The 27,015-nt window shown below is 37.2% G+C and overlaps 1 protein-coding gene across 39 annotated transcripts in view; it reads left to right on the forward strand.

The window, feature by feature from the left end:
* LOC111190360 (scavenger receptor cysteine-rich type 1 protein M130) overlaps positions 1–22,318 on the forward strand; it is a 28,689-nt gene extending 6,371 nt beyond the window's left edge. For 5 of the 39 annotated variants that reach the window (XM_049470404.1, XM_049470416.1, XM_049470414.1 and 2 more), the window contains 30 exons: positions 231–539; positions 959–1,143; positions 2,698–2,815; positions 3,067–3,375; positions 3,468–3,770; positions 4,189–4,503; positions 4,639–4,953; positions 5,042–5,365; positions 5,551–5,886; positions 6,047–6,352; positions 6,455–6,523; positions 7,167–7,475; positions 7,588–7,653; positions 7,960–8,118; positions 8,248–8,340; positions 8,661–8,735; positions 8,922–8,981; positions 9,071–9,130; positions 10,707–10,826; positions 15,949–16,048; positions 16,310–16,374; positions 16,493–16,516; positions 16,638–16,698; positions 16,786–16,867; positions 18,735–18,910; positions 19,052–19,236; positions 20,186–20,283; positions 21,247–21,342; positions 21,443–21,513; positions 21,750–22,318. In XM_049470404.1, coding sequence (XP_049326361.1) covers positions 231–539; positions 959–1,143; positions 2,698–2,815; positions 3,067–3,375; positions 3,468–3,770; positions 4,189–4,503; positions 4,639–4,953; positions 5,042–5,365; positions 5,551–5,886; positions 6,047–6,352; positions 6,455–6,523; positions 7,167–7,475; positions 7,588–7,653; positions 7,960–8,118; positions 8,248–8,340; positions 8,661–8,735; positions 8,922–8,981; positions 9,071–9,130; positions 10,707–10,783 — 3,788 coding nt within the window. In that variant the 3' untranslated portion in view covers positions 10,784–10,826; positions 15,949–16,048; positions 16,310–16,374; ... (7 more) ...; positions 21,443–21,513; positions 21,750–22,318. Of the gene's footprint in view, positions 1–230; positions 540–958; positions 1,144–2,556; positions 2,620–2,658; positions 2,816–3,066; positions 3,376–3,467; positions 3,771–4,188; positions 4,504–4,638; positions 4,954–5,041; positions 5,366–5,550; positions 5,887–6,046; positions 6,353–6,454; positions 6,524–7,166; positions 7,476–7,587; positions 7,654–7,959; positions 8,119–8,247; positions 8,341–8,660; positions 8,736–8,921; positions 9,002–9,070; positions 9,131–10,706; positions 10,827–12,140; positions 12,525–15,948; positions 16,050–16,309; positions 16,375–16,489; positions 16,517–16,637; positions 16,699–16,785; positions 16,868–18,734; positions 18,916–19,051; positions 19,237–20,185; positions 20,284–20,792; positions 20,851–21,246; positions 21,343–21,442; positions 21,514–21,749 lie in introns of those variants that run through there. The other 34 variants (XM_049470408.1, XM_049470407.1, XM_049470409.1 and 31 more) reach the window with 34 other exon arrangements.
* The last annotated feature ends 4,697 nt before the right edge of the window (positions 22,319–27,015 follow it).

Here is a 27,015-nt window from a genome sequence, read left to right on the forward strand (position 1 = left end):
TTTTGATCTTACATTCATGTGATTTACACTTTGCTATCATCCAGTCAGCCCATTTTAGTATTGCTATAGAAGTACAAATTAGTGAACTGATTTCTTATGATCTCTAAATGGGAGCTTTTGATGTCCATGATTTGGTTTAAATGTATTTCAGCCTTGTTTGAGTATTATTATTTGAGTATAAGTGTAATTATTCTCTGATTATCAGTGTGTTTGTTTTTTTCTCCACACAGACAGTGTGAGGTTGGTGGATGGTGGTAGCCGCTGTGCTTGGAGAGTGGAAGTTCTTCATAGAGGACATTGGGGAACAGTGTGTGATGATTACTGGGATATGAGAGATGCTGCAGTGGTGTGTAGAGAGCTGGGCTGTGGGGAAGCCATAGATGCACCACGGAGAGCTCGCTTTGGATCAGGATCAGGACCGATCTGGGTGGAATATGCTAACTGTGCTGGATCAGAGTCTTCACTGAAGAACTGTAGGTCGTATGATTGGGGTAGACAGAGATGTAATCATGATGAAGACGCTGGTGCTGTTTGTGCAGGTAAGATGCAAAAAAATAAAACATATTACACAGAGATGTAAACAAATGTGATGAGGCCTGTGTTGGAATGTACTGAATTAATTAAACAACTGTTAGTTGTTTTATATACACCCCTGTAAAAAAACTTCTTTGTAACATGAAAAGTTTAAGCCTGAACCTAAATTCACTTTCATACACTTAATAAATGGATTATTACAGAGGTGGTTTTGAATGCTTTGGTTTAGAATTAGCAACTAAGAAATAATATATATATATATTTTTAAAATCCTTGTATTTCAGTTAATGAAAAGTGCAAAATATAAAAATCACTGCCCCGTATTATTTAATTCCCTTCTATTCAAATTAACCTCCCAGCCCTCCCAATGCTGTGTGTTAATATTAACGTACATGTTCTCTTTGCTCTTATAAACACATTGTAGAAGTCAGATTGGTGGGCAGATCTCGCTGCTCTGGGAGAGTGGAGGTTCTTCATGGAGAGAGCTGGGTCACAGTGTGTGATTCTGACTTTGACCAGCAGGATGCAGAGGTTGTGTGTCGAGAGCTGGGCTGTGGTTCTCCTGTGGAGGTTCTGGGAGCAGCTGCTTTTGGTAGAGGGGAGGGTCAGGTGTGTTTAGAGGTGCTTCAGTGTAGAGGCAGCGAATCTCAGACTCACTTCTGTCCAAAATCATCTTCACTCAAACACAACTGCTCCCATGATAATGATGTGGGACTGGTGTGTGCTGGTAAGAGCTAAATGGCTTATGTATTAATTTTGAGATTCAGTCTGATTTTTCAGATTTCTACATCTTTTCCTCTCTCTTTCTCTCTCTGTTGTACAGACAGTGTGAGGTTGGTGGATGGTTGCCATCGCTGTGCTGGGAGAGTGGAGGTTTTTTATAACAGAACATGGAGATCAGTGTGTGGTAAACTGGGATATAAGAGATGCTGCAGTGGTGTGTAGAGAGCTGGGCTGTGGGGAGGCTGTATTTAAAAATGTTCAGTTTGGACCAAGATCAGCCTGGATGGATGATGTGAACTGTAGTGGATCAGAGTCTTCAGTGAAGCACTGTAGATCAGCTGGATGGGTGGAACAAATTTGTAATCGACTTGCTGGAGTCATCTGTTCAGGTGAGCTCTCCTAAATCTTAAAATACTTGTCGTTGGAATGTATATCAGTTGTGCACAATTTATTTACTATAGCATTTCTTCCTAATCTGCCATAATCATGACCTACTTTCACCTATATTAACCCACTTTTATTTGGTTAAGACCACTAGATCAGTCACTGTTTGCTCAATCTCAGACCTGGTTTTGCGTTTAAAAAATAATGTGGCAAATTACTGTATAGAAGAAAACTATAAGCTGTAATAAACCTAGTTAACACTTATAATACAGCCTGTGTTTTAGAGCTTAAGTTCCCATAGTGTGATTTCTCTGTATGAACTAGCACATACAAAATACTTACCGGGTCTTACTAGTACTTAAATGTAGGTAATAACTTGATATACTAAGTCAAATTATTAAAAAAGCTAATTATTATATGGAGATGAAAAGTGATTTTCACTATAAGACAATACTTAATTATAGAAAGACTATTGCTGTAGGCATGATGGAGAAATACATTTTTGTAATCTTTCCTTTCTGGTAGAAAATAATGGATTTCCATGCAGAAGTCCCATTCACAAAGAAACAGGCGTTAATATTTTTTAGTTAATTACAGTTACACCTTAGTTCAGTGGTACATGGCCAGAGTTTTTATCTTTATATATTTTAAGCAGTTAATTAGTACATTTGTTTGTGTTTAGTGCTTAAACTGTTAATTGACTCCATGTGTAAGCCCACACTGCAGTTTTTCACTGTCATCAGTTCTTCACTAATATTAGTTTCATCGGTCCTACAGTAGAACCCTGTGGAACTTCTTAAGGTTTCCAAGTACTTAATGCTGTGTGTTAATGTTAATGTACATGTTCTCTTTCTCTTATAAACTAATTTAGGGGTCAGATTGGTAGGCAGATCTCGCTGCTCTGGGAGAGTGGAGGTTCTTCATGGAGAGAGCTGGGTCACAGTGTGTGATGCTGACTTTGACCAGCAGGGTGCAGAGGTTGTGTGTTGAGAGCTGGGCTGTGGTTCTCCTGTGGAGGTTCTGGGAGCAGCTGCTTTTGGTAGAGTGGAGGGTCAGGTGTGGTCAGAGGAGCTTCAGTGTAGAGGTAACACATCACAGATTCACTTCTGTCCAAAATCATCTTCACTCAAACACAACTGCTCCCATGATGATGATGTGGGACTGGTGTGTTCTGGTGAGAGCTACATATTTTATTTATTTTTTCTTTTTAGAGTCTTGATGAAAAGATGTTCTTTTCTTAGTGGTCAGTGTATAATGTACTTCATGAAACATATTCTTCTTAATTCTTTTATTGATATAGTCCATATTTGTGCATGCTGGAATATAGCACATGTGAATAGCATTAAAATGAAGTTTTACCAGATTTTAAAAGATGCAAAATGATGTTTGAGTTGTGCATTCAATCTTTCTCTTTCTGCTCTTTAGAAAGTGTGAGGTTGGTGGATGGTGGGAGTCGCTGTGCTGGGAGAGTGGAGGTTCTTCATAAAGGACAGTGGGGAACAGTGTGTGGTGATGACTGGGATATGATAGATGCTGCAGTGGTGTGTAGAGAGCTGGGCTGTGGAGAGGCTGTAGATGCACTTAGTGGTGCTTACTTTGGATCAGGATCAGGACCAATCTGGATGGATAATGTGGAGTGTAGAGAATCAGAATCCATACTAAAGAACTGTAAATCAGCAGGATGGGGTAAACATAACTGTAATCATCCTAAAGATGCTGGAGTCATCTGTTCAAGTGAGTTACACTAAAAACTTAGTATGAACTTCTGTAATCAAAAAACCTTTTAACCCACTGCATAATGTTTATTATATTTTGATCATACCTAGGAGTCAGGCTGGTTGGAGGTTCTCACTGCTCTGGAAGAGTGGAGGTTCTTCATGGAGAGAGCTGGGTCACAGTGTGTGATTCTGACTTTAACCAGCAGGGTGCAGAGGTTGTGTGTCGAGAGCTGGGCTGTGGTTCTCCTGTGGAGGTTCTGGGAGCAGCTGCTTTTGGTAGAGTGGAGGGTCAGGTGTGGTCAGAGAAGCTTCAGTGTAGAAGAACTGAATCTCAGATTCACTTCTGTCCAAAATCATCTTCACTCAAACACAACTGCTCCCATGATAATGATGTGGGACTGGCATGTTCTGGTAGGTATTTCACTTCCTTTTGTCAATTTCACACAAAACACTGACAAAAACACACATCCACCAAATTCAGATAACAGACAGGTGACGGAGACATAATAAAGGAATTATAGGAATAATAAATTATTTCATTTAGACTAAGATGAGTAATATTTAAGGAACTACACATACAGTGTGTAATGCAACATGTCAGATGTGTGGCATTCCTAATGTGCTTTCACTAATGTGATTTTGCGATGTGGTAGAGTGCTGATCGTGGGTCCAACAGTATCCAGCACTTTTTAGTGGATTAGTGGATTGACCTGTCAATGTGTTTAGCCATGGCATAGCACATCTTTCTTCTGACTAGCCTTGTAATCTGATGCTTTCTTCTGGGTGCAGTGTTTTTTGATGATCAATGTACACAAATACTATACTGTAGGTGACAAGCGAAGACTTGTTGGTGGTCCTCACGCATGCTCTGGGAGAGTAGAGAAGCTTCATCGGAATTCTTGGCTTCCAGTGTGTGATGCTGACTTTAACCAGCAGGATGCAGAGGTTGTGTGCAGCTGGGAGCTGGGCTGTGGTTCTCCTGTGGAGGTTCTGGGAGCAGCTGCTTTTGGTAGAGCAGAGGGTCAGATGTGGTCAGAGGAGCTTCAGTGTAGAGGAAACGAATCTCATATGTACCTCTGCCAGACATCTCCTTCCTTGAAACCCAACTGCTCTCACAACAAGGATGTGGGACTAAGATGCTCTGGTATGATGAAGTATGTTTGTAAAAGATTTAGATTAGTACTAAACTGTGAGCAATTAGTTTGTAATTACTGTATATATATTTTTTTATTATTGTATTGTATTATTGTTGCCTACTGTTTTTCCTCTGTAAATTCAGGTCACACTCAGGCTCGGCTGATGAACGGCTCAGACTCCTGTTCTGGTCGAGTGGAGCTCCAGTACCTCAGTGAGTGGGGTACAGTGTGTGATGTAAGCTGGGATATGAGAGCTGCCAGTGTCCTCTGTGCTCAGCTGAAGTGTGGGAGTTCTGTGGCTGTGTTGGGGTCAGACTGGTTTGGGGAGGGGAGTGGCCGGATCTGGGCTGATGTGTTTGATTGTCAGGGGAACGAAACACACCTGTTAAAGTGTCCCATTTCATCATGGAGTCGAACTGCATGCTCTCATAAACCGGATGCTGGAGTTATCTGTAGTGGTGAGATCTTACAGTTGCAGTATAATAAATAACTGAAAGTTTATTACTCCCTCATTTTAAGCCAAGTAATATATTTTTTTCTCTTCAGGTTCTTCTCTGGCGTCTCATGAGGGTGTAGTGAGATTGTCTGGAGGGATGGAGTGTGAGGGGGAGGTGGAGGTGTTCTTCAGGCAGGACTGGAGGAGAGTTCTGCTGGACTCCTGGAGTGAGTCTGAGGCCTCTGTGGTCTGCAGACAGCTGGGCTGTGGTTCTGTACTCAACATCTCCAGCTCCTCTTCATCCAGTCCTGAACACAGCTACATGTGTGTGACGGGTTTCAACTGCTCTGGGAGTGAAGCTCATCTGAGGAACTGCAGCAGCTCACAAGCAGTTAACTGCAGCTCCACAGTACAGCTCTACATCACCTGCTCTGGTAAGCATTGCACAGTTAATAAATGTATAATTTTATTTGTATGTATGATAACATGCAAAAGTGCCTCTATTATCCATATTTTTGAACATTTGAGAATAATTATTTGGCAAATATGAGTACATATACACAACACATATCTTGTGAAAGGAGTTTGAAAACATCTTTTGTATTTGTGTAAATTTTAGGTACATCTAACACAGTCCACAGCTCCATCAGGCTGGTTGGTTCTGGGGGAGACTGTGCAGGAAGGCTGGAGGTTTTCCACAGTGGATCATGGGGGACAGTGAGTGATGAATTGTGGGATATTGAGGATGCACAGGTGGTCTGCAGACGGCTGCAGTGTGGAGTCGCCCTCAGTGCTCCAGTACCGGTACCAGCCCGGTTTGGATCTGGAACTGGACCCATTTGGCTGAATGAGGTGGAGTGTGAGGGGAACGAGGCGTCTCTGTGGAACTGCAGATATCAGCTGTGTGGAGAGGATGAATGTGGACACAAGGATGATGTAGGAGTCGTGTGCTCAGGTACTTCGTATCTTAAATTGCTCAGTTTGTAATGATCTTGTAATCAAGTACCAATGCCCTATCTGTGTACAACTGGAGGTACATTTTGAATAATTAAAGAAGAAACTTTTGCACGTTTAAATCAATGTGCATAACTAGCTAGCTATCTTTCTCCCGCCAGAGTATAAAGAGATCAGACTGACTGAGGGCTGTGAGGGGAATCTGGAGGTGTACTATAATGGAACCTGGGGGAATGTGTGTGTAAATGGGATGACTGATGAAACGGCAAAATTGATCTGTCGAGAGCTGAACTGTGGAAGAACTGGCAGTGAGTCTTGGTCTAAAGCAAGAGTGGAATCAGCTCCTAACTGGCTGGATAATGTAAAATGTAGGAAACATGACTCCACTCTGTGGCACTGTCCATCTTCATCCTGGGGGGAGAACAGGTGTGATAATCGCAATGAGGTTGCTTGCATTACCTGCTCAGGTAGGCAGATATGATCAGGTGTTAAAGACTTTAAAGAATGCTAGAACTAATGTAGTTTGTAATTGGAATTTCATAATATTTGATTTTTTTGTCCTACCACAGAGAATGGAAATACACTAGATTTGACAAATTGGCTGTGTGATTCATCTCCTCATGAGAGACCGTGCTCAAGTAAGAAAACTTATCATTATCAAAATGATCATGTCTTTGATAAACTACATTTTCTTTCTTTTTGACTGCATGTTCTGCCAGCATGCTTTCACTAATAAGCAATTCTTGTCTTTGCTCGCACTGTTTTATTTGTAGTTTGCATATTTTTTTGCACTTTAACATATTTTAGATAACACTTCTACAGTGATATTTTTAACAAAGGTTTAGAGAGGGATTCTGGGTAATGGAGTCCATCAGAGTGTCTATGTAAGTCTGAGGAATTCAGGTGTAGACAGGACAGGTGTGGTGGATGGGGGTGGGTAATATGGACCTAAAACAATATCACAATGTTTCATGGCATTTATCGCGATAACAGTACTCTTGGTGATATGACAAAACACTGAATTAAAGATATTATTTTAAAAATACACTACTGAAACAAAATAAAAATTAAATTCTGTTTTTGCATATGATATGGCACCCCCCCAAACTACGATATAAAAAAATATCTTCTGCTTGTATATATTTTCATCTTACAATGCTTTTTTGTGGTTTACCACATCTCTATAAGAACATATTTCATCATACAGTATATACGACTGTTGTAAATGTTTGTAAGACTTTGATGGATAATCATTTTTTTCCCTCTGTGGTGTGTTTGTAGAGCACATTCCTCTGAGGCTGAGGGGAGGAGTAGGAAGCTGTTCTGGATGGCTGCAGGTGTATCATAATAAAACATGGGGGTCTGTATGTGGTGACCTCTGGGACATCAGGGATGCTCAGGTGATCTGCAGGCAGCTGGGTTGTGGGCTGGCGCTGAGTGCTAATAGAAGAGCTGTTGATGGTTCTGGTGGAGGAACTATCTGGATGAACAGAGTGAAGTGTAGAGGGAATGAGATTCACCTGTGGGACTGTCCTCATTCCCTGAAGAACCACACTGACTGCTCCCACAGTGCTGGAGTCACTTGTGGAGGTCAGAGGAACAGACACAACTGAATATATTTGCCTCCTAACTGTTACAGAAACTTTACACATGCTTGAGAAAAATACTTACATCACATTGTTATTTTATGCTCACTCACTAGGCTTCCTGTATCATACTTTGCCTTTAAATAATAAAAGAGGACAGATGGGACATTTTGTCTTGCAAGGTCAGGGACCACTTTTCTCCATTGTAAACAGGCTTGATAGCAACTTCGGTAACTATTGTTGATCATAATGTTGGTCACACACATTTGGTTTCCATCATTTAATAATTGTAATGTTTTTGGGAAGGATAGAAAGTAACAATAGTGAGAGTCTGTATGTGCTTTGCACCAGTCTGTCTAGATCATTCTGTGTTTATAGACATTTCATATGTCATCTTCCATAATATTCATCACAAAATTATTCACATCCAATAAAAGGACTGTGTTCATGTATAAATTGTCTATACATTTTGTATATTTGTTTTTTAGATTCTCAACCACAGACAAGAAGAATCATACTTCCACAAACTCCTCCACCAGCTGTTCCCTCCATCTATCCAGTGTCTCTCCTGGTTCTGGGATCTGTGCTCTTCCTGGCCTTAGTGCTTCTGGTTGTGCTGTTTTATCAGAACAGAGTGCTCAGGAGAGGTAGGGGGATTCAGAGATCATCTACAATCCACTTTCTGTACTTTCTCTAATCATCATTAGTACTTCAATCTGTCATCAGTCTTCTCTTCTACTGAACTGACTCCATGTTTCTCTCTGTCTCTCTCACAGTGATCTCTAAGAGGAGGAAGACTTCAGCTGAGCCTGTCTATGAGGAGATTGACACCAGGCTCATCCCTAAAAGAATTACTGTCTCAACTGAAAGTAAGAGTAAAATGTTTTTTTTTTTCTCTCAAAGCAGAAATGTCTGGTCTTTACAGAAATAATGTAGCAGTTAATCAAATACTTGTCAGATAACTCTCTTTTCATATTGTTATATTTTAGTAGTGTTTTTTTTTGTAGATTTTCTTCCTTTGTTAATAAATTACACCAATTTATCTATCTTTTCTTCCCACTGAATAATGTTACACACTTACACATGTGAAGATAAAATTATGTTTTTTGGAATAAAATATATGTAAATGAAATAAAAAGCCAACTGAAAATACATATTAGTAATATCAGTTTATTCTAATATGTTTTAGGTAAAGCAGATAATGAGGAAATGCAGTTAAGTTATGATGTCATTTTTGCTGGACAAACACCTGACAGTGCAGCAGGTGTGCTTCTGTTTTTTTATCTGTCCTTATCACTAATGCCTATTTGCATCTCTGCAGAAAAATATATATATATATTTCTTCAACTTTCCCATGTGTAAAGCTAGCAATTTAAAAGAGAAAGATGTCAGATGAAATGACCAATATCAGTCATTAAGAATTTTGTTTCTTTTTTTTTTTTTTTTGCAGAGGAAGAACCAGATAATTACGATGATGTTATTGTGGAACAAAACTCAAACATTGTGATGGGTCTGTAGAGTTATGTATGAGTGAGCAAATTCTAATCTTAACAACTAAAACTTCCCTAATAAAAGTCATGTTCACTTTATTTTTGTTAGAAAACATGCTGGAGATCTACGATGATGTCATGGAGGTCACTGCTGGACACATTGCGGCAGGTTTGTTTCTTACATTGTTACAATAATAATAATAATAATAAATATAGCCGCAAGCTGCGATTTACGGGGTCCGAGGCCAGTTAGGCTTAAAACATGTTGACCAGCATGACTATAATGAGCTACCTGGATGACTAGCATGACCATTAAGAGTAAGCTGGATGACCAGCATGATCAAGCAGAACCTAAGGGTCGGAGTTTTTTCACCAAATGACATTTAGAGTGCAGCAACACAGCACATAAATCCTGCTGAGAGCCTAGTAGTAATGCATAAATATGCCTGTCAGTACATTTCCAACCATCAAGATCATGTTGCCTGTATATATGTGTATGTAATTTTTTGTGTTGATAGGGTCAAAGGTTCCTGTCTTGTGTCCATTTAGGTTTGAAAAAAATATAAATTAGGCATCAGGTTTTTTTTACAATCACAGTAGATTTTTTGTCTTTGTATATGAAAAACAATGTCCAATTTGGCTCCAAATTGGGAATGAAGATCATGTGGTCCGTATATATATGTATTTGAATTTGTGTGTTGATCGGGTCAAAGGTTCCCGTCATATGTCCATTTAGGTTTAAAAAATCAATAAGAAAGGCCTCGGGCCTTTAAAATGACTGTTGCTTTTTCGCTGTTGTAGAGGGAAAAAATGTCCGATTTGGCTTGGGAATCAAGATCACATTAGTAGTATGTATATGTATGTAAGTTTGTGTGTTGATAGGGTGAAAGGTTTTTGAAAATAGCGATAAATTAGGACTAAGGCTTTTACAATTACAGTAGATTTTTGGCTTTTGTAGAGGGAAAAAATGTCAGATTTGGCTCTCAGTTGGGAATCAAGATCACATTAGTAGTATATATGTGTTTGTAAATTTGTGTTGATTGGGTCAAAGGTTCCTGTCTTGTGTACATTTAGGTTTAAAAATAGCGATAAATTCTGTAAATGCACAATAGTTAAATTTTCACTGTAGAGCCTCCTGAATGCTCACTTGATTAATACTTGGTAGATGTGCTTGAAATGTAACTTTTAATGAGTGTCTTAAATATTTTTGACATGCCAAAAACTTTGACAGAGTTTTGGCCCTCATATACATGTAGGGTACAAGTTACGTCCTGATTGGAAATTGTTTAGCCTGTCAAAAGCCAAGATGATATTTGCCAATCCAAAGCTTGATAACTTGTATGGTTCCTGAGAAACACAAAGTGATGCTGATTTAGCACTGAAACATCTTTCTTAGTCTGGGTTTAAGCCTAATCCAGCTCTTGGAATGCAGCCAATGTTTTTCCAGTTAGTATTATTTTGCTAAATTTGTATATAAAAAATCAATTATTCAACTCCACATATTAGTATTTGGTATATCCACCTTGGATATACAGCTGAGAGTCTTTCGGATTAAATATGCCGCAGCTCCCCCTCTGAGAGCAGCATTTTCATGCTGAGAGTAAAATATATGGAGCAGATTTGCAGCAGCTCCAGTGCTGCTTTGGCCTGGTGACTCAGGATTATGGTCTTTTTAAGCTTCTCTCAAGCTTTAGTTTCTTATCAGACTGATTAAGTTTCATCTGCAGTGTCCGTTCCTCCCTCAGTGAAAGTGCCACCTACATCTCTTCATTGGACAGGCTATATATTTTTAGAGTCCAGCTGCTCTGATCTACAGACATGAATATCACGACAGTCCTTGTGAAAAGGAAGAATACTTAAATTAGGTAAATAAAACAAAAATTACATTTTTAATTGAATATACATTTTTAACAATATTTTTTCCCAGTAGCATTAGTGTGTACAAAATATTTGCATGAATACTCAAATTACTAAATTTACAATATCCTTCAAGTGTATTTAAAATTATGTTTAAAAACACATACTTGAATCTACTAAAGTTTACTCAAGTTATATGAAAAAAACATTCAAAAGTACAATCAAATGTGTTTATGTTGTATTTCAATATAGCTCAATTACAGTTTCAAATTCAAATATACTCAAGTTGTCTGGAGTTGTTCCAAAATTGTACATTTAGTATGTATTTAAGTACGTATTAATTTTAATGTTAAAAGTATGAACTTTTCCATGTTAAGTATGCTTTAAAAAAATATACTTGAATGCGCTTTTCTTTTACAAGGGAATGCTGGGCTTTCGACACTTTTATTTCTGGAGAAAAGGAATGTACAACTTTTGTCTTTAATTAAAATAAAAATGTGCAAAGATGTTTAACATAATCCCTGTGTCCAAGTGGAACAGCTGACAGTCAATATTGGAAGCTGGTGAAATTCTTGCCCTCAGATGCCCTTACATTAAAAACATCATGAGCACGAGCCTGTACTAATTCAATGTATGGACTCAGGAACGCTTAGAGAAATAAATCTGTGAACACTGTAACATGCAAAGCCACGCATCACCACAACTCAATAACGCTGCTATCTTCTCATTCAATAAAATGTATTTATAAAAGCTATTGGATAAAAACTTTTAACAATAATTTTAGTTTTCTTTGCTTTTTATTGTTCTATGTATTGCTCTTTTATTGCAACTTTAATATTCACTATCATAGGGCACTAACCAATATTTTCAGTTTCCAGTAGAGGGCAATGTTAGACTTTTAGACCCTGTGGATGTTTAGTTTCTGTAACAGTAATGCAAGATGATTGACAGGGATTATTTTATTGTTTGTGCATGGAGTTTCTGTAGGTTCACATGTGCTGTAGGTACCAAATGTGTAGCACCTCAAACCTCAAAAATCAAAATATGTTACTGTGCCTGTTTACTTTTTTGAGACCAGAAAGTTATTTCTGTGGCGAGAGGTCATGAGATCTTGGGGAAAAGGGAAAAGAAAGAAGAAAAAAAGGAAGAAATAGGGAGACACTTAAATCAGGCCCTCAAACCCACATTTACATTTTTTGTAACAAATAAATAGAAAACACAGACACAAGCAATAACAATGAAAAAAAACACTTATTTAGAAAGCATTTTACAAAGCTTTGATCTGCTCTCCCTCTCCTCTCCTCCTCTTTACATCCTGGAAGCCTCCTTCTGCTGATCTTCCTCTTTCGGGTGGGGATGGAGACGGTGGAGTGGCAAGTGCTGCTGCTTGAGCTCCAGGACACTGAAGATGCTGGGTCTTCGGGGACTGGGCCTGAATTTACAGAAGAGAAAGATCTGTAGATTTACTTTCACATAGTTACTGTAGTCCTGTAATAGTTTATCCAAATAAGGAAGATCTACAGTTCTCCATAGTTCATACATTTGTCTCATTAACATACACTGCTTTTAGCTTGTATGGGATCCTGGGCAAACCCCTGATTCAGCACTTCTCTCATACCATTTTATACACTGCCTGTATTTGTAATTAATGTACTAAACTAGAAATGTCAAAAAAGTAACCAAATAAATAACTTTACTGCAGGATACACACTATCATGATGAAATAATAGAATTAGTAAAACAACTATTTTTTTTAAACAAGCAAGCCTGGATGAAAATGTTCAGAACAGAGAATTAAGAATGACAAGTATTTAAAATTAAGTACAGATACAGTCCAGCATTCATTCTGACAGGTGAATTTAATTTAGTTTTAGTCTTTTGACTAAAACGTATAATAGTTTGTCACACTTTAGTCATTTAGTCAACAAAACATTTTAGCCTAGTCTAGTCAAATAAAAAGTATGTATTACATTTATGGTTTTACTGTTTTAGATGTGTATTATTTATTGCTAATATTTATTAAAACACCAGCTTTTAAGTTTTGTTTCATTTAAATTAAGCACAAGCTATTTAAAACAAGGTGTATGTATGGACATATTGACAATTTAAAGAACAACTCCCAGGTTCAGATGATGCAAAACTGAAAGACAACCAAAACTGAGATAAAATGGCAATACTGCTAATTGACATTCTTAAAACTACATTTCATTTTAACAGTTTCTCAACTAGAATCTCTCCTTTACTCACAGCTAAATTGGTGTACTCTCATTATATATATGTATATGATATATATATATGTGTGTGTGTGTATATAATAAAATAGCATTTTAAAATCTAAGAACTTGCTGACATATGATTCATCTTTATTCTGAAGTGCTCAGAATAGCAGAGGACTGACAGCTTAGGTACCATACTAATGCATACATAACTACATAGGTAGTTAGTTATCTATATTGTAATAAGTTGTTCACAGTCATTACATTGCAAAAAACTAAATCTTAGCAAGTGAAATTATCTAAATTTAAGGCAATAAATCTTATTTTCTTCTCTGATAAGACTTTTTGTCTTACTAAGCATGGTGTAAGTGTTAGATTATTTTGCTTATTTTAGGGATAATTATCTTAATCATTCTTACTTAGAATTTGTACCTTATTTTAAGTAATTTGAACTCAAAATAAGCACAATTAAGCAGCAATCAAGTTATTCTGATTCTTGTGTCCATAAACAGTGACTTTTTTGCTTGATTTAGGTGTTACTTCACTCATTTTGAGACTTTGCCATTGCTTTTTTGTAAGAAATCTTACTAAGAAAATTTTGCTTACCCCATTGGCAGATTTGTTTTGCTTAATACATATATTTGTCTTAATTTGCATATATTTTATGTCTTTTTTTTTTTTTTTTTTTTTTGCAGTGTAGTGTAAACTGCACTGTGAAGTTTTAAATTAAGGGATGAAATTAGTCCCCCTGTGTTAAAAAAAAGCTTCTTTTACCCGGTGAAAATAGTCACACTTCCATTACATTATGCTAACATTACTTTGTTTTAATGCAACTGACCTATAAAGATAGTGAGCCAAATTTAGGTTGAGCCAAGTTTATGAAACTACACACTTTTACTGCAGTACAGATTTACACTCTCTACTAAATAATCCATCTCAAAAGCAGAAAAAACGTACTTTATACTGGGAGGCTATATCGTTAAATATAGGGAGTATAGGGAATGTTTTCTTCTGATTTTGAGCTGGACTTTTTAGCAGGGTCAACAGGAGCCTAATCTTTAAATTCTTAACAATTAGCTATATTGTAGCGAAGCTGCTTTCATATTCTGTTCACTGTGAATTCACTGTTCTGTTCTGTGCTGGGCTTGTGATTGGGGTAGGGGGAGGGGCAGAGCAGGAAAGCGCGTGTGTGTGTGAAGGGAGAGAGAGAGCGAGAGAGAGAGAAGAGCTGCCCGTGAGTGTGTGCTGAGAGTGAGAGCTAGAGTTAACCAGTTAGCACTAGCCTTTTGTTATTTTTCGTAGTGATGGGCATAACAGCTCTTTTAGATGAACTGAACCATTAGAATAAGTTCACTAAAAAGATGGGAGACGGAAAGGTCTCCCGTTTTTTTTTTACAAGTGTTGTAAAAATATATATAAATAACAAATATTGAAATATGTAACTAAATGTTGGGTTTATTATACGATATCGTATAATAAACCCAACATTTAGTTACATATTTCAATATTTGTTATTTATATATATTTTACAACACTTGTAAAAAAACGGGAGATTTTTCTTATTATGTTATTTGTAATGTGATTTATATATATAAATCACATTACAAATAACATAATACAAAAAATAAGTAACGTTATGAACTTCTGCAACATAGATATTACATTAAGAGCAAAATTAACATTAAAAAATTTACATTCAGAAGAAAGTATCAACTTCAATGTGCAATCAAATTGAAAATAAATAGCGTAACTGTAGTGCAAAACAAAAGGTCAAGAAACTAAAATAAATACATATAAATAAAACAAAGACACATCCATACGCTCACTGTTGTGGGTGCAGAACAAATTAAATCCAAACAGGATCATCATGATAAAGGTGGCCTTATGCCCTTTACTTCAGAAACTTTGTCTATTGGTTATGAATATGCTTGTTATACAACTATTATTACTAATAGTAATAATATTATAAAAAAAATAACCACGATAACAATATACGTTATTATTACTATTACCAGGCCTCAACCTTGTTTTTCTTTCTCGAGAGCGCCAGCCCTGATAACAGTTCAGTGAGTGACCGAATCACTGAGTGAACGAGAGCACCAGCCCTGATAACAGTTCAGTGAGTGAAGGAATCACTGAGCATTTGAGCAAGTTTCCTCGCAATGAGAGTCTCCGCCACCAGATTCGGCGGTGATCAGTGATTCACAGACCACACAGCAGTTCCCCTGCCGGCCTGTGGGGTCGCTGCTGAGCTTAACTACTGAACAACCTGTGTTCTAAGTTAAGTCAATAAAGCGACTTAAACTGCCTACTCGGTCCTTCTTTCAGAGTCCAGGCGGACGCTACAATATATTTAAAACCCCTTCAGTCCAGTAACAGCTGTGTTTATTTGTTTTTTAAAGTCACTGGTTAGCACTGGTTGATCTCAGTTCATAATATTGCAGCAAATATCCAGCACAACAAACCCAGCTTTAAACCCAAACCATCGCTGTATAAACCGAGACAGAGGAGAAGTTTTCTTTCAGAAACAGCGAGGGTTACCTGCGTGTTTACTAATCCGTTACTCGTTCGTGCTGGCGTTAAGATCATTTGCACGTTAGGTGGATTTACAGGGCTAACGTGTATTTATCTTATTAATCTTTAGTGATAGCAGGTAAAATCTTGGCAATGAAAGCTATATGAGTCTCGTGGCTCGAGTTTATGGGGCGTTTGGGGACAGTAGAACCAAAACAGCTTAGCTATGTAAGTTAGTTTGCTAACTTACGGAGCTACTTCATGACGCAGATTAGTCCATTCATCATTAAATTATCATACAGTGCAAAGAACAAATGCTGTGTTCAGATGATGTGGTAAACTATTCATCTACATGTTGTTCTTTCTTAGCTATTCATGTGATTTTCTCTATCATTAACAGGGTGGTGAGCTTCCTGAGGGCTTTGAGGATAGTTATCCTGGTGCGTGTCTTTCGTCTGGCCTCTCAGAAGAAAGATCTGGAGAAGGTCACTAGAAGAAAGGTGAGGATCTAAATGGGTGCTGGCCATCATTCTTTTATTTTAATTAAATTATATCAATTATTCATATAGATTCTAATGAAATGTTAAACTTAATTACAGTTTGATTATTTCATCATGATTCAGAGAGAATTAAATAAAAAAATTAAACATTTTGATGTATTTAGAAATAGGTTGGAAAATTATTAAAATCCATCAAAACCTTTTAAAATACACCCAAGTTACTGTTTGTATGCTGATTTGTGGTATTTGTGAATCTTGCAGGTATCTGAGAACAAAAGGCGGTAACAAAAAGGATGGATTTGAATTGGATCTCACCTATGTCACAGGTTGGGATGCTTTACCTAATTATGTAATCTTATTTGAATCTAGATTTTCTGCTTATGGTTTGGGATCCAATAGTTAATAATGTTTGTTGCCATGTCTTTTCCCTCACCTGGAAAGCAGGCACTCTACAGAAATCCCATAAAAGTAAGCTTAACAATTAAGAAAATAAAATAAAACTGAAAAGTCTGTAGAAGGCAATTATTTTAGCTGAATTATTGATTTAAACAGATTTTTATGTAACAATGTTACAATTTGCTGTATTTAGGAAGCTGCCATATTTCTGGACACAAAGCATCCCGATCATTACAGAGTTTACAATCTCTGCAGTAAGTTAGATCATATAATATTATATTATATTGCTGGAGACACTCAATAAATGAGTGGTGCTGAGCATAGCTTTGGTCTTGTTTCAGGTCAAAAAGGCTACGATCCACTGTTCTTCCATTACAGAGTGCAACGAGTGATGATTGACGACCATAACGTACCGTCATTAGAGTAAGTAATGAGCAGCACTTTACTCAAATGCTTCTTCTGCCGTTAACGTTGTGTTCCATTTAGCTTTTATGTTGGATGTTGGAGCTGGGAATAACTTCACACCTGAGTCGACAACGTTCTGTTAAAATAACTGTACAAAATATGTCGAAAAAATGTCTTACCCTATAAGTGAAACTTGCACCTGTACATAACTAGCTATTATTGAGGTGTATATGAAGCACTGTGGAACAGGGTCATGAAAAACCTGGAAACGTCAAGGAACTTGAAAATAGTCATTTTCAGGCCTGGATAAGTTTTGGTCAAAGTCAAATTTACTCTTTGTGATCTTTGTGTTTCCATTTATTGACTCTGTTTATCGACTCGGTTTATCGACTCTGTTTATCGACTGAGAAAAGCTATTTAAAAATTAATTTGATAACTTGATTGGAGTTTCAGATGGAAGATAACTGTAAATTCACAGAGAAAAATCTAGGTGTTTAGGCTGTAATTAAGCTCTTGCTCTCTTCCACTCTTTGGGAAGCATATTGGTTATATATGCAAGTAAATTACCAGTAATGGTGACAAGAAGGCAACATTTAAACAGATGCATTTAAAAGCTGTTAAAAAATAAAGAATCTACACAAGATATAGACACAACCTAAACATATTCCCTGACAGCCAGATATATGCCAAATTAGTTTATTTAAAAATTGATTCTGTTCAAAGTTTTAAACAGAACATTCTATATCATGTTTGATGAAAGTGTGAAATACTGTTTACAGGTTAAACATTAGAAATGTTTACCAAATGTTTATGGGCCTGAGCTGATTAATACATCAGTGCAGAGTGAAGTAATTTAGCCCTACATTATGGAGCGCTCAGAATTTGACACATTTTATTATTGAAGATTGTGTCTTAGCATTGCTTAAATAAATGTTTTTTTTTTAATTATTTAAATATATTTAATGTAAATATAGGCCTACTATAATCAGTTTTGATATACATTCTTGTCTACTCTGATGTTTTAAACACGCTATGGTCATTAAAATGTGCTGCGAAAGCATAGAAAAGGCACAGAAAATAATTTAAATTTATAGGTTAACACTATTTGTAATCTACATGTGTATACATATTTTACCCTTGTTTTCTTTTTTTCCAGAGGGAATTATAAAATAAGCTAAAGACTTTCATGTTTACTACAGCTTAATTATTAATCATGTACCAGTGTTTTATAGCAAATGTAACCAAAAAATGTCCCACATTATATGTCCCAGGTTATAATTTTTTGCATTGTCAGCGATACCAGACGCACATTCACACACACAATGGAAACATGAACAGCTAGACGTGCTAATGAAACGTAAAATACTACTGCTTTTACTACTGTTGATGTTTGGTGCAGCCATCTTGCGTTCTGAACTTGTGGGTTTATTCCAGTTGAAATGTTCTACTTAGAACTTGAAAATTTCCAGTTCTGAATTCCTACTTCAGATGGAATGCAGTATAAGGATTCACATTAGAGCTCGACCCAACCTGCCCCATACACTGTCATTTTGAGCCAAAGCCCGAATTAAACCTGACCTTTTTTGAGTAAGTAGAGCATTAAAACTGAGCTTTTAAAAAACATTTTCGTTCTGTTTAGAATGAGTGAAGAATGAATAAGACCTATTATTTAAGAAAAATATTATTAATTATTAGGAACAGATCTCCAAAAGATTATAACATGAACAATGCAAACAATGATCCAAAGGCCTAAACATTAGGCTACAACAATGTCTGAATGACTTTCCTCTAATCTAGTATAATATAACATGGTTTAAGAAAAGAAAATAAATTCTTTTATAATTTTATTTATATTTTTTTCCCATTTTCTCCCCAATTTACACAGCCAACCCACTCGTTAGGACTCCCCCTATCACTAGTAATGCCCCAACACACCAGGAGGATGAAGACTAGCACACTCTTTCTCCGATACATGTGAAGTCAGCCACCGCTTCTTTTCGAGCTGCTGCTGATGCAGCATTGCCAAGCAGCCAGCACATTTGGAGGAAAGCGCAGCGGCAGGTGAAGTGCGTAATATGGACAGTGTGCACTTTGCACTTGTGCAACTTTTTTTTTAAAAACAGTTCGATTTGTTTCTGCTATATTTTGATTCATAGCTTTATATAAAATGAAAATAACTTATAACTATATTATTTTCTTTAGCCCGAGGAACCTGAGGAAAGTGGTGGGAAATCTCGAGCCAGGTCAGACCTTGGGTTGGGTTTGGGCAGAGAACCTAAGCTCTTATTCACATATTGAACTTTGTGTTCTTGTGTTCTCAGTGACATGTTGAACTACACTGCCAGTTTGAGGGAATGTCATTGCCATCCACTGCAAAGGAGGCAAAGGTGATGCTGAAGTTTTCACTGATTTAAAGACATCATCAATGTTTTCTATATGTATTTGATTTGATTTTTAGGTTAACCCATCACCATAGTTGTTCAGCTGAATGTCTAAAGCCATATCCAAACTGGATTCACTTATTCATTTTAGCTGAGGAGGTTTTTTTTTCACGGGTACGATGGTGTGTACATGGTTGATTGACAGCGTTTAGTTTGAGAGTGCGCAGGTACTGTATTTCTCCTGAGGTGAGGTGAATGTGTATGTATATATTCAGTGTGTCAGAACTGCTCCTTTAGTTTCTGCTGTGCTCAGTTGAAGACTGAGACCAAGTAGTTAAACATACAGCTCTGGGGAAAAAAATGGTTTTCATGCATCTTGGCATGTTCTCCTCCACCAGTCTTACACACTGCTTTTGGATAAGTTTATGCCATTCCTGGTGCAAAAATTCAGGCAGTTCAGTTTGGTTTGATGGCTTGAGATTATCCATCTTCCTCTTGATTATATTCCAGAGGTTTTCAATGAGATTTTTAAGTGGTTTCTTTTTTTCCCAGAGCTGTATGTCTGCACTCTCCTACAAAAGTATTGAAATACTGAGGCCAATTGATTTTTTTTTTTTTCTGCTCTAGTGAAAACATTTTGGTGTAACAAAAATATAATTTAAAGATGAATATTGAAGACAAATTGGTAAGTTCGGACAAAAGCTGAATTGTTGACCTTTTGTCTCCTATTCATCTTTTAATGTCAAACCCAATTTGTTTTCAGTCTAAAGCAGAAATAAAGAAATGAGACTGACTTATCAAGTACTTTTGGGGGGCAGTGTATGTTTAGGGGCTGTTTCCTGTGTAGTTCCAATTAAAATCTGCAGTCAGTCTGCTCCTTTCAGAGTGACTGCACTGTTATGTGTATTGGTTATGTAATTTAATGCTCCTGGGCATTGCTGTGTTTGTTGTGCAGGTGTGGGAAAGGGCAATGGCAGTGATCTGAAGGTGCGGATCATAGTGAAAAGAGAGCAGGTGTTCCAGTGTGTCTGTGCCACGCAGACGAACTGTAGGGTAAGCTAACTTTTAAAGGTTTTCTACAGTATAAAACTGTATTTACTTCCTCATAGTCTAAATGACAAGAGTAGTTTCAGTACAAAAAAGTGAAAAACTGTGAACCTTAAACACAGTGGTTTCCTAATTAAAACCAGAGCTATATGACATATCCAGAACAGACATGTGAAGTGGGCTAATCCCACAACCCCTAAATGATTTAGTAGTTTAGGGTGATTTCACACCTACTTTTTTTATTTGTCAAAATAAACTGTTCATATTTACGTGTAGTGCTGTTTGTTTGGACATGGATGAGTACAGTAAACACAACTGCAATGAGACTGCTGAGAACTGTTGGTCTGAACTCTGAATTGGTTGGTTTGTGATGAGAACATGATCTGACCTTGATCCAACCCATCTGTCAAGCATACTCAGTTTTAAGATGTGGAGTCAGTCAAATGAACACATGCCACCTCTGCTGTTGTTCCATGTTAAACTGCACAGAAATCTGTTTACTTTCTTGCTCCCAGCCATGACAGCTCTGACCAACAACCAAAGAGATTACAAAGATTGTTGTGACTCATTTTGGTGAGCTTGAATTTTATCCTCTGTTAAAACAACAAACCATGAGGGAAATGCTCCAAGAGAATCAATTAATTACCTGACTTGGACCAGAGCAAACAAACTATAGTGTGAAAAAACAGCCTTACATACACTATTAAAAGATTTTGTACATACATACACTAGTGAAAGCGTTTGTGAATCGGTATCATCTTAACCCCAAATCATATTTTAAATATGTACTAAAGAACAACTTTTAAATATTCAATAAGCTCATAATTTTGAACCTTTAAAGACAGTAGCAGCCCACTAAAACATAAATCACATTGTAATTGTTGGGAAAGGTCTTTCAGATGTTTGTCTTATGTTCCTTTGTGTTTATTTTACTGTTCGCTCATATACTGTGTTCTCATATTTTACCAGCTGTTCCCAGATACTGAAAACAATGCCGTGGTGATCAGCTTTCAGGAAGGGCCAGTGGTTTGTGGTGATGTTAAAGTCATGTTTGAATCCAGGGCTGTAAGTTCCCAATCTATTGTAACGTAAGAATGATTTTATGGACATCGTTTTTTCCAGTTGTTTGGCAAAATGTTTTTTCTCTATTGTTCTCTATGCCCAGGGTCTTCCAAAGGGGTATGAGGACTATCCTTTCTATTTCTGGTTCAACACTTCATTTGTAGAGAACAACAGGTGAGGTTTTTGCTGTCCATTGTCCTCAGAAGCAGACACTGGCTTTGTTTACCTACCAGACCACTCTGGTTTTAGATTTTATATATAAAAATGCCAGGCCACTTAATTCATTAATTAGAATATTTTGATATTTTGTCCCCTCTCAGTTTAGTAAACATTACTGCTTTCAGTGTAAAAGGAAAAATCATATGGACTGCTGCTTGAATGCAATCTATAATGCTTTGGTCCCAAAACAGGCTCTATCTGTCAAGGGAGGAACTGGACAACCCACGTAAGTCCAAAACCTGGGACATCTACAAGGAGGACTTTGGTGTGACCGTGTCTTTCAGTGACCCTGCACTTATGTAGCAGACAACACTTGCTTGTGTATCTCAACTAAAACCCTTAAGCCCTGCACAAGGTCTAAATATTTGCTCTAATGTAGGTTTTCACACACTTATAAAAGGTGAGTGATGTTTAGGGATTGGATTCGGGCATATTGTGCCCCTAAAGCTATAGCTATAGCTATATAACCTCAACTTTATGTCCATCCCCCATCTTCACTGTAAGAGCTTTTTACTGAGCCGTGCATACATCACAATATTATGCATTTGTTTGTCAAATGTTTTTTTGTCTTTAAATGAAGACAAATGTTTGTGTCAGTTTAGCATATTATGCTTCCAAAATGTAAATCTTACTCTTTAAGCTTGAGTGTACATCAAATAAAGCAATCGAGGCTGCCACTGTGAAATGGTCAATGGTTATGTGTGCAGAAACATTTTTTTGTAGTACACATGTATTGAAATAAATACTAATGTCTCTGTAACACTTGTCTGTCTCTTTTTTTGAATTAACAACTGATCTGGGTTGCTGAATTTCTGCAATTGTTTTTAAGGATAGATATAGAGTGACTTGTTTTTTTAGAAGTAAAAAGTCTGGTCTTACAGGTGGGCATGCAACTCTAAACTCTTTAGAATCAGCAGTTTTAGAGGTGACCTTTTTCAGAAGCGCTGTCAGTGCCATTCTCATATAAAAGGCTTAAAATCAAATCTCAAATGTGCAGCTTACATAGTACATTTTTTAATGTACTATGTAATTGTGTAGAACACAAACTGTATAAACCCAAAATTTTATTCTAGAATTGATATACACTATCTGCTGCTGTCAGTACAAATGGATGGCTGGATCAAAAATCAGAGGGAAAATATTAAACTGGGGATTCACAAAAATGCTTTTTCTTAAGTTCTTATGTTTATACTTAACTTAATAGGTCTGTTTTGGTTATTTTTCTTAATGTTTATTTTGTACCAAAAAAAATGGAATAATAATATATATACCTTTTATGATACACTCACATTTCAGTGCTTGGTTTGACTGTTTTTTTATTTTCCTAATGTTTTCTTAAGCCTTCACATCAGTGTCTCAGCACTGGCATTCAGAGCCCCTTATTCACCATCGTACTCCATTGGACATTTCAGGGACAACAGCCTTTTTTGCCCAATTATAAACACTCTTCTTGTAAAAGTTATCCAGACATAGGTAAAAAAAAAAAAAACAACAAGAGTTGAACTATAAAGTATTGAAAGACTAGGATACTAAAAGCCAGTAATGTTAGCCCTGCTTTATTTGTCTCACTATCTTTATATATCAGTTGCTTTAAACATTATAATGTTAAGCGTAATTTTATTTATACATTTAAATAGAACAAAACATAAATGTTGTTTTAATAAACGTTAGCAATAAATAATCTCAAAATAACACATCTAAAATACAGCAGACTAATAGTTTAAACCATTAAACCCAGCCTTTCATTGAGCTGAGAGAAAATTAAGTGTGCTGTTCAATTTCCAACGTTAAGAAATGGGTTAGACAAGCTATACTAATGCACCATCCATCATCAGCAGTTCAGCTGTGACTTTTGGAAGAAACCAAAGTCAATTGAAAAGAGCTGGGGGGGGGGGGGTGTCTGAGATTTAATATAACAATATTATTTTAATATAACTGTTCATAGTTAATTATTATACTTACTCTGAATTACATAAGAGTGCTAGTAAAATATTAAAAAAAAATATATATATATATATATATATATATATATATATATATAAACATTTCGGGCACCGTAGCCCCCACACCTAGTTTTGAATGGTCGTGTCTCTCCTGATTCAGTCAGTAACAACAAGACGGTCGCCCTTTTCTTCGGGATGTTCAGGGAGTTTGCAGGAGGTGTAATTTATGGGGAACAATCATTAATGTTGGGTTAAATAATCTAGTGTTTTTTCACTCTGGTGCTGAAGGTCCGCTGCGCTGCTGTGTTTCCCCTTTACTCTGTTTTCATTAAAAGCCCCTCAGTCTTAAAACAGCGGCAGTAAAACAGGCGGAGCGGTGGGCCTCCAGCAGCAGTAGTGAGATAACCCTGCCGGTGTAGAGTGGAGCAGCGCGAAGGGAGCTCTTTCAGTCCCGGTGAGTAATTTAGCTAGCTGGCTCTCGGTGAAGCGCGGTCTTATTATAATACTTAACTACAGCGTGGTGAGACTATTTAAACTGAAGCGTGTTAATGGCGAATAACGCTGTAAGATAGCTAAGGCTAGCGAGCTACGGTGGAGCTGGCTAAGCTAATTAGCTTAGCCAGCTCCACCGTAGCTCGCTAGCCTTAGCTTCAGTTAGCCCGATTACCTGCAGCAGCTGCCCGTTCAGAAAAAAAAAAACACAACCAGCGCTGTTTAAGAGCTGCTTTACGAGCTTCTCTCCCAGCATAGGGTGTGTTTTTCTCAATCAGCAGCTGCTTTTAAACCACGCTGTAGTTTAGTAATAAGATCGCGCTTCACCGAGAGCTGAAACAGCCAGTTAAATTACCTAACAGGGCTGAAAGAGCTCCTCTTCTCCGGTCTAATTCGGTGTAAATAAACCCAAACACCTTTGGTTTATTTAGATTTAAGTTAGCAGTTTGTTCTCTCTAGACAAAAAACGAAAATAAGAATAAAAAAATGAAAAAAATGAAAAATAAAAAACAATAAAATAAGGGGGGCGCAGTCTGCGCATGCGCCAGATTTTGCGGCCGCGCGTGCGCAGTAGACCGATTTTTTTGCGGTCCACTGCGCATGCGCCAGATTTTGCGGCCGCGCATGCGCAGAAGACCGCAAAAAATCGGTCTTCTGCGCATGCGCGGCCGCAAAATCTGGCGCATGCGCAGTGGACCATAATTTTTGCGGTCTTCTGCGCATGCGCCAGATTTTGCGGCCGCGCATGCGCAGAAGACCGCAAAAAATTATGGTCCACTGCGCATGCGCGGCCGCAAAATCTGGCGCATGCGCAGACTGCGCCCCCCTTATTTTATTGTTTTTTATTTTTCATTTTTTTCTTTTTTTTATTCTTATTTTCGTTTTTTGTCTAGAGAGAACAAACTGCTAACTTAAATCTAAATAAACCAAAGGTGTTTGGGTTTATTTACACCGAATTAGACCGGAGAAGAGGAGCTCTTTCAGCCCTGTTAGGTAATTTAACTGGCTGTTTCAGCTCTCGGTGAAGCGCGATCTTATTACTAAACTACAGCGTGGTTTAAAAGCAGCTGCTGATTGAGAAAAACACACCCTATGCTGGGAGAGAAGCTCGTAAAGCAGCTCTTAAACAGCGCTGGTTGTGTTTTTTTTTTTCTGAACGGGCAGCTGCTGCAGGTAATCGGGCTAACTGAAGCTAAGGCTAGCGAGCTACGGTGGAGCTGGCTAAGCTAATTAGCTTAGCCAGCTCCACCGTAGCTCGCTAGCCTTAGCTATCTTACAGCGTTATTCGCCATTAACACGCTTCAGTTTAAATAGTCTCACCACGCTGTAGTTAAGTATTATAATAAGACCGCGCTTCACCGAGAGCCAGCTAGCTAAATTACTCACCGGGACTGAAAGAGCTCCCTTCGCGCTGCTCCACTCTACACCGGCAGGGTTATCTCACTACTGCTGCTGGAGGCCCACCGCTCCGCCTGTTTTACTGCCGCTGTTTTAAGACTGAGGGGCTTTTAATGAAAACAGAGTAAAGGGGAAACACAGCAGCGCAGCGGACCTTCAGCACCAGAGTGAAAAAACACTAGATTATTTAACCCAACATTAATGATTGTTCCCCATAAATTACACCTCCTGCAAACTCCCTGAACATCCCGAAGAAAAGGGCGACCGTCTTGTTGTTACTGACTGAATCAGGAGAGACACGACCATTCAAAACTAGGTGTGGGGGCTACGGTGCCCGAAATGTTTATATATATATATATATATATATATATATATATATATATTTTTTTTTAATATTTTACTAGCACTCTTATGTAATTCAGAGTAAGTATAATAATTAACTATGAACAGTTATATTAAAATAATATTGTTATATTAAATCTCAGACACCCCCCCCCCCCCAGCTCTTTTCAATTGACTTTGGTTTCTTCCAAAAGTCACAGCTGAACTGCTGATGATGGATGGTGCATTAGTATAGCTTGTCTAACCCATTTCTTAACGTTGGAAATTGAACAGCACACTTAATTTTCTCTCAGCTCAATGAAAGGCTGGGTTTAATGGTTTAAACTATTAGTCTGCTGTATTTTAGATGTGTTATTTTGAGATTATTTATTGCTAACGTTTATTAAAACAACATTTATGTTTTGTTCTATTTAAATGTATAAATAAAATTACGCTTAACATTATAATGTTTAAAGCAACTGATATATAAAGATAGTGAGACAAATAAAGCAGGGCTAACATTACTGGCTTTTAGTATCCTAGTCTTTCAATACTTTATAGTTCAACTCTTGTTGTTTTTTTTTTTTTTACCTATGTCTGGATAACTTTTACAAGAAGAGTGTTTATAATTGGGCAAAAAAGGCTGTTGTCCCTGAAATGTCCAATGGAGTACGATGGTGAATAAGGGGCTCTGAATGCCAGTGCTGAGACACTGATGTGAAGGCTTAAGAAAACATTAGGAAAATAAAAAAACAGTCAAACCAAGCACTGAAATGTGAGTGTATCATAAAAGGTATATATATTATTATTCCATTTTTTTTGGTACAAAATAAACATTAAGAAAAATAACCAAAACAGACCTATTAAGTTAAGTATAAACATAAGAACTTAAGAAAAAGCATTTTTGTGAATCCCCAGTTTAATATTTTCCCTCTGATTTTTGATCCAGCCATCCATTTGTACTGACAGCAGCAGATAGTGTATATCAATTCTAGAATAAAATTTTGGGTTTATACAGTTTGTGTTCTACACAATTACATAGTACATTAAAAAATGTACTATGTAAGCTGCACATTTGAGATTTGATTTTAAGCCTTTTATATGAGAATGGCACTGACAGCGCTTCTGAAAAAGGTCACCTCTAAAACTGCTGATTCTAAAGAGTTTAGAGTTGCATGCCCACCTGTAAGACCAGACTTTTTACTTCTAAAAAAACAAGTCACTCTATATCTATCCTTAAAAACAATTGCAGAAATTCAGCAACCCAGATCAGTTGTTAATTCAAAAAAAGAGACAGACAAGT

Source organism: Astyanax mexicanus, chromosome 22, assembly GCF_023375975.1.
Source record: "Astyanax mexicanus isolate ESR-SI-001 chromosome 22, AstMex3_surface, whole genome shotgun sequence".
Taxonomy (NCBI): Eukaryota; Metazoa; Chordata; class Actinopteri; order Characiformes; family Acestrorhamphidae; genus Astyanax; species Astyanax mexicanus.